At 40.7% G+C, this 12,753-nt stretch overlaps 1 protein-coding gene across 1 annotated transcript in view; it reads left to right on the top strand.

Annotated features, from left to right (window-relative positions):
• Positions 1–12,753, top strand: part of gramd1a (GRAM domain containing 1A) — a 32,126-nt gene that overhangs the window by 2,867 nt on the left and 16,506 nt on the right. Inside the window, exons 2-9 of the mRNA XM_010775409.1 lie at positions 1,335–1,554; positions 2,283–2,303; positions 2,496–2,580; positions 2,740–2,843; positions 3,053–3,148; positions 3,519–3,599; positions 4,198–4,316; positions 4,871–5,177. Of these exons, the coding sequence (XP_010773711.1) occupies positions 1,335–1,554; positions 2,283–2,303; positions 2,496–2,580; positions 2,740–2,843; positions 3,053–3,148; positions 3,519–3,599; positions 4,198–4,316; positions 4,871–5,177 (1,033 nt within the window). The remainder of the gene's footprint in view (positions 1–1,334; positions 1,555–2,282; positions 2,304–2,495; positions 2,581–2,739; positions 2,844–3,052; positions 3,149–3,518; positions 3,600–4,197; positions 4,317–4,870; positions 5,178–12,753) is intronic.

The raw sequence follows: 12,753 nt of genomic DNA, 5'->3' as shown, positions 1-12,753 counted from the left end.
TTATACTCTTCCTTTGGACCCCCGGCATGAAGTGATTTCGGTTAAAATAGAATTGGCGATTTCACGAGGGATGTAGGCGCGATTTTGTAAAGCATCCTCAAAAAAAGGAATTTTCAATAGTGTTTCGGCGGCATCCTGGCCTCAAAGTGCACCAGATTGAAGCATTTTACATACCCCCGGACCCCCCTAAAGGATGTGACGTCCACCCCCCAATTCAAACATGTTCATACAATACTGAATACATTTGAAGCCATTTTTACGTCTATTACCTATGTCAATAAGTTTCTGCAGTGTATTTGTCTTTTGTAGAAATTTTTCATTTATTCTTTACACATAAGATATCGCCTAAAATCTCACCTAGGGCAGCAAATTGTCTAGAAACGGCCCTGGTACTAGGCCTCAAGAGCCTTTCTTGTGCTGACACATAGAAACAAATTGGCGGGGCGCACTTCGCACGCACTAAAAAATTACATGCGCTCCGCGCTCACATTATGCTGGGCCGACGTGCCTTAGCACCGCTGCTATGACTGAATGAATCAAAACAAGTATTTGCAGCTTTTATCTAATGGTTTGTTTCAGTTTTGAAATGATCAGATCTGTAATTACAGTTTAAATGTTATGAAGTTCTTGGTTGACTTGGCAGTGTTTTATTCTAAAGGAAACTGCAGATCTTGTATTTTGTAGTGGTTTGGACAGAATTAAAGGGACACATTGTCATTCTTCAGCCGGTTTTGTATGATTACAATGTGGGTCGTAGATGCAAATGTACAATATCTAACTTCCATCTATGTTTGCCGTCACCCAGACCTTCCCACCGATTATCCAGGAACATTTGAAACCGCATGTGTCTTTCTGCGTGCGTTCAATGGCGTAGGGCTGTTGTTTGAACAGATGGCATACAGAAAATCTGTTGAAGTACAACCTGTTGTTCAAACAGAGCCGGCAAATGCTTTTGCTGGCAAATGAGCTCTGGATACTAACAACATGAAGGACATTTAAACATTGTTCATTTGCATATACTACTCTACTAATACGAAGCCAGATGAAAATGGTCATTTTGCCCTTTTAGAGCCGTTACTGAACAGCTTTAAATGCCCTCACTGTCTGGCTGCGGCTCCAGTCACAGTCATCTGATAACACTGACTGTACGTGCTTTTTCTTTGGTCTTTAGTAGGCACTTTGAGATGGCTTGCTTTGATCAAATAGGAAATGCCTGCAGCGTTTCTTCATAGCATGCCATTGAAGGGATGACTGGGCAAGATTTATTTATGAAATGTTTCCTCTGTTCTTCCCTGAGTTCAATCTTTCTCCCTGTTTTTTTTTTTTGTCTCCAGTACGGCCAGTAACTCTCCACGCAGCACCCCCGGCAGCTCTCCCTCGCTGCGGCGCAGGGTCCTCGGGGGAAGCAGCAGGGCCAGTGAGAGCGAGGGAGGAGGAGAGAAGAGCGGCGGTGGGGGGGGAGGCTCCGACAGCCCCCTGCCCTCCATACCTTCTGCCTCCTCCCTCACATCCGCCTACCCACTTGCTTCTCGACACTTCAGCCGCAATGCCAAGGTAACTCCGAATATCACTCAGGATTTGATATGTAGGATTGCGCCCTCTTAATCAAAACATTAATTAATAACAAACTATTGAGTGAGAATTCACCATTCTGGCACAATCTTCAATCATTCTGAGCTTTCAGCTGCATTTCAAAGAAAGTTTATGATAATAAACCAACAGCTAAAATGCCATTGTGTGGGAGGGAAAGGCATTCCACACGCTGGTTTATCAACACTGATATGTTAAATACATTTAAATGTGTTATTTGTATTTTCCTTACTTTCTATTTGAGGCATTTTACAAGAACAATGTTAACTGGTTTTGTTGGCAGAATGGAAATGTGAGCATGTTAGCGCTCTGTAAATGTACCTAGACACGGCCTGTGGTGTTGTGTGCATAAGGGTTTCATGTAAGCTTTCACATCTCCTTTATTTTCAGGACATTTGTTGTGAAAAGAAATGCCTGTTATACTAGTTACTGTACACAGCTGGTCAGTGGCATGTACCTTTTTTTAAATGGAGAAGTGCTGAAAACTGCAAAACCTCAAGGTTACACAAACAGTTTCAGCCTAGGGACTGGCAGGATCACATCCATGCATATGTAGAAGTGGGTTTATCTTCCAAATGCATGCTGGTAGATTTTCTTTACCTGTTTACAATCCATTGTTTGGTGATATTTATATTCTTACAGTAAAATGTACGTTCTGTTCATTACTAAATATACTGTTCTTTTCTTTACAGAAAATGCAGAGCTGGTACAATGTAAGTATATATTAACAGCCCCACGTTAGGTATTTTCACTTCAGGCTACTCGACTTTGCTGATGTTAACAAACACTGATTGTGGTTTAGATATTTAACAATGAGTGATAGTCTATCCAAAGCTTATCCTAACTAGTGCGTCGGGTACTTGTGAAGTAGAATACAATGTTCTCATTTCCTGTCCTCCCCTCAGGTTCTCAGTCCTACATACAAACAGCGGAACGAAGATTTTCGTAAACTCTTTAAAAAACTTCCTGACACAGAACGACTTATAGTGGGTGAGTGAGACTCTTGAGTGGTCGTACATATTCGTCTCTGTGTGCTGAGCTCATGCACATCGAGCTACGTCTGTGTCACCACACTTTAGTTAAAAAGCAACCTTTTGATTTGTCTCTTTCTATTAATTAGATCTGTCTGTTTCCTGTTTCTTTCCTCAGACTACTCGTGCGCTCTGCAGAAGGACATACTGCTTCAGGGCCGCCTTTATCTGTCGGAGAATTGGCTTTGTTTCTACAGTAACATCTTCCGCTGGGAAACCACTGTAAGTCATGCACACACTGTGTACACATAAGCACGTGCGCAATCAAACAAATGACTGTTGTAACCTGGTCCATGTCACACCTGCAATCAGATAAGAAGTCCTTTTAATGCACTTGTTTGCAGATCAATACAGATAGGCTCAGGCCCTTAGTGAGATAAGATTATCACACAATGAAGCATTCACACAGTAAATCTCTCTCCCCCGTACAGATCACTATCCTGCTGAAAGACGTGACTTCTATGACAAAGGAGAAGACTGCCAAGCTCATCCCAAACGCCATCCAGATCAGCACCGACAATGAGAAGGTCAGACTCGATTACACTTAAGATTGAGCCATAGTTTGGCCCATCTTTAAAGAAATTAGGACTTTTAATTGAATGTGTAATACCAAAAGCAAATATGTCATTTTGTAACACATTCTCTATCTGTCAAGTTAACTACTGCTCCAAAAATGAAAAAGTGTTGACTGTTGATACAGTTAACCCTAACTCATCCTTTTTATTGCAAGTCAAGCAGTATCAAATGAGCTGACTCAACCTTATCTCCACTGACTGTCTCAAAGCAAACATCCCAACAGAGGGAAACCATCAGTCAAATCACATTTGTCTTCTGACTTCCTTCCTTCCTTCCTTCCTCCGACTCCTCTTCCTGTCCCCCTGATATTCCCTTTCTCAGCACTTCTTCACATCTTTCGGAGCAAGGGATCGCAGCTTCATGATGATTTTCCGTCTGTGGCAGAACGCACTGCTGGACAAGGTATAATCTCCTCTCCCACCCTCCTGCCTGCTTTGTCCCGCTGCCTGTTGCGGGACGGCTAGTGGTTAACATCTTAGAATAGAACCAAGTGTGAATAAGCAGGAGATGGCCACAAACACAGGCTTGGGAGAACATTTGAAATCACTGTTATTTGCTGCGTTTTAAGTATAGACATTTATTTGGACAGCGCCAGTGAAGAAACCCAGCAGCATAGGAATGAAGCACATGACGGTTGCCAGAAAGAATAAATCGACCTGATGTTTCATCTGCAAAATGCTTTTAAACCGGATGACTCTGTTGAGAGAAATCATGAAATGCCACTTCCTTTTTTGCTGATATTATGTATATATAATAATAATAATAATAAGGTAATGGAAAGCAGCTGATCTTACAGCCTTGCAACAAGAAAAGCCCAACATATGATGATAAAATGTCCTTGGTTATGAAAAATACATCTTATGTAAAGCCTGACCCTTATGAATGCACTCACTGTATTATGTTGAAATTAAAGTGGCTGTGTCCTGACTATTAATGATCCGTTTGTTTTATTAATTCGCCTTGTAATCTACTGAATAAGAATATTGTGTTTGTCTTGCAGTCTCTATCTCCCAAAGAGCTGTGGCACATCGTACACCAGTGTTACGGCACTGAGCTAGGCCTCACGAGTGAAGACGACGACTATGTCTCCCCCACCGCCGAGCACATGAACGGCCTACTGTGAGTGTTTGTGTGGTGCAACAATGTCATTTAGGGGCAATGCGAGGCTATCGTTGATGTTTGTGTGCATGTTAACACACTTAACTAACTGAAAAAGTAATACTTTTGGGATGGGATATTGTGTGCCTGGTCATTTAAGTCTTTAAGTAATGCTTGGTGCTTTTGTTTGTTTATTATAATAAATACTATTCATTTTCTAATTCAAGACAACTACTATGCATCATTAACTGTGCTGTCTCTTTATTTGCAAGCATTGGGAATTTATAGAACTCATATTTAAATGAATTTATGGATGAACATCAATACCTGCTTATTCTATCTAATGTTACAAAAGCGAGAGTCGCCAAAAAGAACAATCTTTAAAAAGTACAATATTTTTCAGTGTTATGAAATAGAGCTATTTATATCGCCCGGCACAAAAACTCTATTAATTGATTTTTGTTGTTAAAGATTTCCTTCACCTTAAGCACTTTAACAAAACAATGGCTCTTTCTCTCTCAGAGTGTCTCTTATGTGTCTCTGTCTCACACACTTCCTCTCTCTTCGTTCCCTAGGCCAGGAGACGAGTCAGTGTCGGTGACAGATCTACTCGACCTGAGCTCAGTGTCGCTTCCCTCTACGGGCAGCTCTCCCCTTCCCCTGCCCTGCGGTCCAGCCAGCCCTCTCGCAGCTACAAACCTCGGGGGCTTGTCTCCCTCCCCCTCCGCCTCCTGTCTGCCCATAGAGGTGCCTTCTTCCTCTGGACGCAGGCTCAGCTCTGACCCCCTCGATCAGAGCCCGCCCAGCTCCCAAAGCTCGCTGCCGTCCACCACTCCCACAAACGCCTCGGCCTCCGCACCCGTCTCTGCTGCTGCCTCCTTTGTGAGTGTTCTTCTCGAAACTCCACACACACACACACACACACACACACACACACACACACACACGTATGATGGTCAAAACTTTGTGACTGCTTGGGGTGTGAGAAATGATCGATATCTTTGATTATCATTATTATGTTTTATGATACTGTATCAATTTATAATAGTTCAAGATCCGTGGCAATTCTTCAGTATTGCTGTGATGAACTGTACAGTGACTGATAATGCAAATGCAGATACCACTGTTCCTTTTGAATTATAAAACACTTTTAATTCGTAGGTTCTGGATAGAGAGGTGCTTTATACTATAAGAACTTTTCTGAAATGAGATATAACAATATATCGCCTGGCTTACAGCATTGTAACACATTGCAATGCGCTGCCTTGCCTACAGTATTGCAATATATCGAACAATAATATTGAATTCTTACCCCTTTATGATATGTTGTGTGTGGCTTGGCCAGATTTAAGCCAATACACATCCTTAATATTTGGATGTACAGAATGTTCCTTATGGTTAAACTACTTCTATTGAATTTTAGTGATGAATTAATAAGGTACTTTTAGTTTTTATTGGGTTATTTAACCGATGTTTAAGAGATCTTTGGGAGCTCTTTCTCATGCTGTGAAACTGTTCAGCTTTGATAATTATGTGCTGTTCCTACATTGCCCAGAATTAAAGGTGGGGTAGGTAATTCACTTCAGAAACACTTGTTGTTATATTCCATGGAATGCTCCTAACATCCCAATAGCAATGAATACATTAAATGCTTTGACAATAAATACATAAAAAAATGCATCTGTGGAAGCCGTGGCGCTGTAAAAAGCACGACCAATCATCTGAGCCGGCTAAAGTAACTGCTTGGCCTACCTGCCTGTCAGCCAGTCTGGGCACAAACTTATCTCGTGCCCTCATTGGTCATGTGCGCGTTCGTGTGTGTTGGAGGAGGGGCTCTGTAAGGAAGTCTGAAGGAAGGGGCAGATTTTATTCGGCTGCGTACTTTCAAATTCTAGCGAACTCGAGATGGTTTCTCCATTCTTACCTACCCTACCTTTAATTCAGCTCATAACTTGCATTAACTTGTTTCATAAGAGCAAACGCATGAGAGCCAGTTTTTCCTGTTGACACGGCGACGGTTGAGGCTCATTGTTTGTACTCGCTCTGCTGCTTACTGGACTAGTGAGGCTGCTGTCAGTTGAAAAAGAACTTGCTCTGCTTTCTTTGTGTCTGATAGCAGAACCTGATGTTTGACATTGACTTTTGGTGCACTGCCAGTACCTATTGGTGTGGTTGCTACAGTCCCAATGTTTACATGCACTCTACTATTCCACTGTAATTCAGAATAATCAGAAATCAGAATCGGATATCATTTTCTTGGGGATATTTTTCTGCTACACCAAAGGGAACAGAGCAGATTAAAAAGGCAAAAACAATAGAAGTAAATATAATATAATCAAACATATAGTATACAATACTATTCAGAATGTGTAACAGCTCAGCTTTACAGCATATTTTGTTTGGATATTCTGAATGTTGCTGATATTTTTCAGGTTTTAACATCTTTGAACATGTCTGCATATGCATCTCAATTATTTTTACATCACAGATGGCTAACATCGCCTCCTGCCTGTTCAAAGCCAGCCCTGTGTGTTGTACACAAACCACCTTGCCACAAGTTTGCAATCCTGCGGTAGAGATACATGCCCAAAATAAAAGTAATTGGTGTCTTAAAAATGCAAAAAATACTGACTTTGTTTATAGTCAATATTGGATATCCAGTAGCAAAATAAAAAGCACACTAGCAAAACCTCTTTACCTTTCATCTTTTAATGTGTGCTGATGGTTCTGCTTTTTAAAGGTATATTTGTTGCTCACATGAAGCAGCTGCGCTCCTCGGTCCAGCTGATGAACACAAAGCAGTGAAGTAATGGGGCTGAGCTATTAATCAAATATTTATGAAGATTTTGCCTTTTAACGATAGTGAAACAAGTTTTTCAATATCGACCCAATATGTTTGCCATAACGGAGCAGCCGTGTGCGGACCACCCAGCCCTCAAAGACTTGCTGTAGCGTGTTGTGCTTCTAATGAGCGTGCCACACTATCTGTTTACGCTGCGTTAACCGCCCTCCATTACTGGTTTTGAATCTCCTGCTTTGTAATCCTATTGTTTTCTGTGTATCTTCACCTGAGGTCATCTTTGCATAGTGTAATATTGTAAACCTTGTTTCTGCAGTAGTTTGAACGACGTCAGAGGTGAAGCTTTGGAGTTGATGTGTTCAGTGTCTATCCCGGTTGGAAGCCCAGCCCACTTGGGAACATTGTGTAGCTCTAATTGGGGCATTTAGTTCTTCCTTTTTTATGAAAGAGTGTGGATGGACATGCTGTTCCTCTCACTTTGTAAACTCCCTTTAATCCTTTGAAATGTCTTGGTCTCTCTCATTATTTATAAATACAATCTTTAACAAAAAGCACACTAACCCTAACCGCTTATTTTGGACTTTCTGTCATTTGTTCGCTCTTGACGTGCTAATTTCCTCTCTCTCCCTCTCTTTGTCTCTCTCTCCTCTAGACCTCGCTGTGGGTGAATGGCAGCCGGACATCAGCAGTGGGACGACGAGCCGTGTGCTGAGCTACACCATCGCCCTCAACAACCCCCTCGGCCCCAAGACGGCCCCCGTGGTGGAGACGCAGGTCAGCCCACAGGCTTCACCCAATGCTTATTTAGCTTTGAATGGAGGGGACATTCCTCTATAATTTATGTCGTTGTGAAGTTTTGTAAATGTTTGCTTTGTAATGTTTGGGTCCAGTTAGGGATCCAGTGCAGGCACCAGTACTTCAAATAAGTATACACCTTACAAAAACAATACAGCTTTAAAATCTTAAACTCCATTCGGAAATAAAAAATCTACAGTCTTAAAAAGAATAAAACATAATTCTGCTATAAAAACTAGTTATAAGATAAGGGATATTTTGTGAAGTAGAACATTTTGAATATTGAGAAAATGTTTTGGTTTCATAACTGGTCAAATTTTCTTTCAAAAAGTCAAGATGTTGGGACATATCCGTGTGGTATATATTACGCAAATGGTTTTTTCGACATCTCAACAATACGAACTGGCATTCGTTGTAACACCAACTTACATTTCCCTGAAACATTTACGGATCTATACTGAATATGGACCAGAACAGATCAGACACACACAGAGAGACGGAAGGACTGGTTGTGCCATAAAATAAATATGAAACTCTCAGGTGGAAAGAAGAGCCAGCTGTCATTAAGATGAGAGGAGATGTGGTATGGTTTCTCCTGCAAGACGTACATTTTTGCCCCGGATTATTTACAATAAGAGTGATGGAAAAAGTGAAGAATAGAAAAAGAGACTGAGAGAGTTCATTTTCTCAACATAAGCGTACCATGGTGGCGTAATCGTTTCAGAAAGTTACAGAAATGGTCCAAAACAGCCCCCTCCCTTCCTTTTGGATGTTGAAAAAGTGTTAGGAGAGCAACAAAGCATACTGGTGTCTTTAGAGCTCTGAATTCATTATCTACCAATATGCCATAACTCAGTGGTGAACCGTCAAGGCCTTCAAGGTATTCAGAGAATACTCTGGAACACTTTTTTGATAAAACAAACCAAAAATCGATTTAGTTATATAAATAAAATGTTATCAAATGTAAATAAAATGAATAAATGTGTTGTTGATTTGTAATATTACAGTGTTACGTTGATTTGTTTGTCTCTTTTGGTCCATGCACTACGCATTTGAGTGGTTTTGTGCTCTGCGGCGGCGGGGGGTGGTGTGTGTGTGTGTACAGAAGGTCCAGTTGTGATAGACACGGTTCGCCACTGCCATAACTGTAGATTGAAATGATTCTGTAGAGGAAACCAAGCATACCATTCTGTACCCTCCACTTTCTTCCTGCTTCCAGACGTTGCATAAAAACAGCGCGCGGGGCGAGTGCTTCGTGGTGGACTCGGAGGTCATCACCTCAGGGATCCCCTACCAGGACTACTTCTACACCGTCCACAGATACTGCCTCACCTCCATGAACAAACACAAGAGTCGCCTCAGGTACGTTTGCTCTTGTCTTATTGGTTCAAGCATCGTGAGTGACATTTTGTTCACCTCTAAGCTCACCCATTGACTGTTTCAAATCCACTGTCAAGAGAAAAGCAAGATGTGTCAATCACACTCAGCATGACGCTCGTGTTGAGTGTGTTGCTTTTCTTTGAGAGCTTGTCGACTAGATCCTGTTAGTGTTAATAACTGCCTCTTTTAGGCAATATTTTTAAAAACTGGGCCTTTTAGTTTCATTTTATTCAAAGAAAAACAACAGTTTAGTCTACAGAAACTATTGTAATCTTTAATTATATTAATCGGGTTGTATTGAAATGGCACTAAATGTTGTCATATCAGCTTGTTTCTAAACCACAGTTTAGTTCCTTCTTTTTCTCTTCAACAATATTACATGTGGATATAGTCATAATGATGTTGGTGCTGTCTCTTCATTGACGAAAAACAACACTAGCTTATTTTAATGAATTTAACTGAATGGTAAATGGACTGTACTTATATAGCGCTTTATCCAGTCTTTAAGACCCCTCAAAGCGCTTTACATACTACATGTCATTCACCCATTCATACAGAGCAGTGTACCTTACTCTAGGACCTAACATTCACACACATTCACACACCGTCGGCCATGCCATCGGGAGCAACTCAGGGTTAAGTATCTTGCCCAAGGATACATCGACATGTTGACTGCATGGGCTGGGATCGAACCCACAACCTTCTGGTTGAAAGACGACCACACTCCCTCACAGCCACAGTCGCCCACTAGAACACAAATAATAGGGATGTAAACAAGCAAGAACCCAGTATAATCAGGGAGTTAATGAATATAGAAGTGAAATAGGCTGGGATGCCACAAAATAATATGATGGAAGGTTGCAAAAAGTAAAACACCTGAATCAAAGCATCAAGAGAATTAAAAAAGTTATGAACAGGGAAAACTCATCTGAATACAAGGATGTACCGCAAGGGAATAACATTATATACAGTACTAAAAGTTGATAAATCAATTTAGCTCACAAACTAATTAGGCTATTAAAAAGTATAAACATTCATTTATCCAAATGGTAATTAACCTTTTGTAGCTTGTTTCTCAATAAGTATAATAAATTGTACAAACGAGGTTTGTGTATCTACAAGAACACTGTAGCAACTGAAGTAATCATTGCGTAGGAAATGAATTGTTACGTGACGAATTACTGTGATAGTTTATTTATGGCATCCCGTTGGATTGGACGTCAATCTGAAACAGAAGACATCGCGTACGCATCACTGATGAAATCTGATAAATAGCTCGCGAAGCTCTTTACGCCGGTTGTTAAACAACAATCGTATATGGGGAAATGCAAGTCTCTGCGGTCCCAAATGGTTGGAGATAAAGGTAGAAGGACAAAAATCATATAATTACTTGTGTATATAGTCAAATGTGAGAGAATAAAGAATTGTCGCCAAGGTAACCGGGTTAACAACTCCAAGTGGGCGATGAGGTCTTAAAAATGTATGGAAAGATCTTAAAGAACCCGTCGATTAAAAGGAAATACATTTGATATCAGGATTCCTGCATATACCTTAAATAAAAGTTACTGAGCAGACACTGGCAATCTAGGCTATTGAAATTTACAATACTGATCACAACAGTCCATAAATCCACATTGCTAATTGAACACAGAAAGCAGTGATGTTTAGAAATTGCGTTAACTGAGGTCCCGAGTGGACTGATTGATCCCGGGTTAAAGTGGTTAAATATGTTTCAAATAGTAGGAATTGCAAAGATTTTCTGCTGGCATCTGCACAACGTCCCTGCTTGTATCAGCACGGGTTGGAAAACATAGGAAACGAAGAGAGAACAAACTATGGAAAGCAGAAGTGTCCTGTTGAGACAAAGAGAAGAGCAATTTACTTTGTTGATATCAATATAGTGGCATCATTTAAGAGTATCAACATAGTGATATAAAATGTGTGTATATATAAACATGGATTGGTCTAATTTTCCTTGCCAGATTGTCCGCACATGCTGCGACAGAGGAAGCCGCCAGTGAGCCAATAGAGTGAAAGCGATTATGAGAAGAACAGCCTGGACGGCAATAGTAGATAACTACAGACACGTGAAGTGTCCACATGGTCCGCCTCCAGTAATATCCCTGTAATAACACAAAGGTGCCGAATGCGAAGCCGGTAGCACATGTTTTACCGAGAGCGATGTTGCAATTCAGAAGACGAGCATACAGAGAATCCTTCCTGGCATTCGAAAACGAGAGTGTGAACAGGCGAGAAGTGTGCAGGAGTGTGCTCATAGAATGAGAGGCCCCGCATTGCAATTTTACCGCCACGAGATTTGGGGAAATTGTGGGTCCGCGTGGCGCAAGACTTGGGGGAGATTTTAAGACCGAGGCCTACACACATGTGCACGCCTCGACAGATTTCTCCAAAACTGGATGGAGTTGCACCGGGACATCTAGGCGTAGGTAATTGCCAAGTCCATGCTGGACAACTTTGGAACAGTACTTCGGACAGCACTACGAATGACGTATAAGCTTGGAATAGTGAGCTCATGGAGCAGACATATTTATCGACAATTGAGAAACACGCCCAAACAGGACTTTGAAACCCAGGGTATCAGCGACTATTCCCTTTTTGTGAACTAAAGTGAAGCTGTGTGAGCAGAACACACTCCACATGAAGCCAAATGCACAGTTTCATTATGCAGACCACACACATCATGTCCATTTGTGAGTGTATGTGGCTGAATGTGGTAGCAAGCATCTTTACCCCTATTAGTATCCACCCGTGTGAGTTACTTACTACTTCCTCTTTTCTATATAAAAGACGAGATAAGTGGCCAGAAGTCCTTTTTTTAATAAAGAATAAACTTGTTCTTTTTGCACAGATAAGGCTTTTCAAGTTATAAATGATTGTTGGAACTAAAAAGCACCAGAGTCGAGGGACAGCTTTCATCCCACAGGCAATAAGACATCTACAACATTCATCTGGCTGCTACTTTAAAATTATAATACCATATATACTAATACAATCAATATACTATACAAACAATGACTTGCATGAGGACTCTTACATTGAACACTATTTCACTAATTTAAACATTATTTCCATCTTGGATTATAACTATTTACTTGGGACGTATATTTGTCTTGTTAATATCCTGTGTTATTTGGTGCTACTGTTAAGAACTGTTACACAGAATTTAATATCACGAATAAACACACAGTAGCTCTTTTGACAAATAATAGAACCAGTGAAACCAAAACATCGCATATAACGGAAAAATGTGGATAAAATAGTTTTAATTGTTTTTCAATTCACTCCTTCCACTCGAAAAATTGTGTTGACTGATTTATTGTTCTCCACTGCGCACTGAGCATTCAAGTGTTCAAGTGAACTGTAGTGCATAGTTTGAATTAGGAGGGTTTGATTTCTCATTTATCTTTGTGGAGCTGGAAAGTTTTCTCTGTGTCGACTTAATATGCGATTACCACTTTACAA

The sequence above is a fragment of the Notothenia coriiceps genome, unplaced genomic scaffold, assembly GCF_000735185.1.
Source record: "Notothenia coriiceps isolate Sejong01 unplaced genomic scaffold, NC01 NC01_scaffold00015777, whole genome shotgun sequence".
Lineage (NCBI taxonomy): Eukaryota > Metazoa > Chordata > Actinopteri > Perciformes > Nototheniidae > Notothenia > Notothenia coriiceps.
Note: the sequence above shows the minus strand (reverse complement) of the source record. Positions and strands in the feature narration are given on the sequence as shown.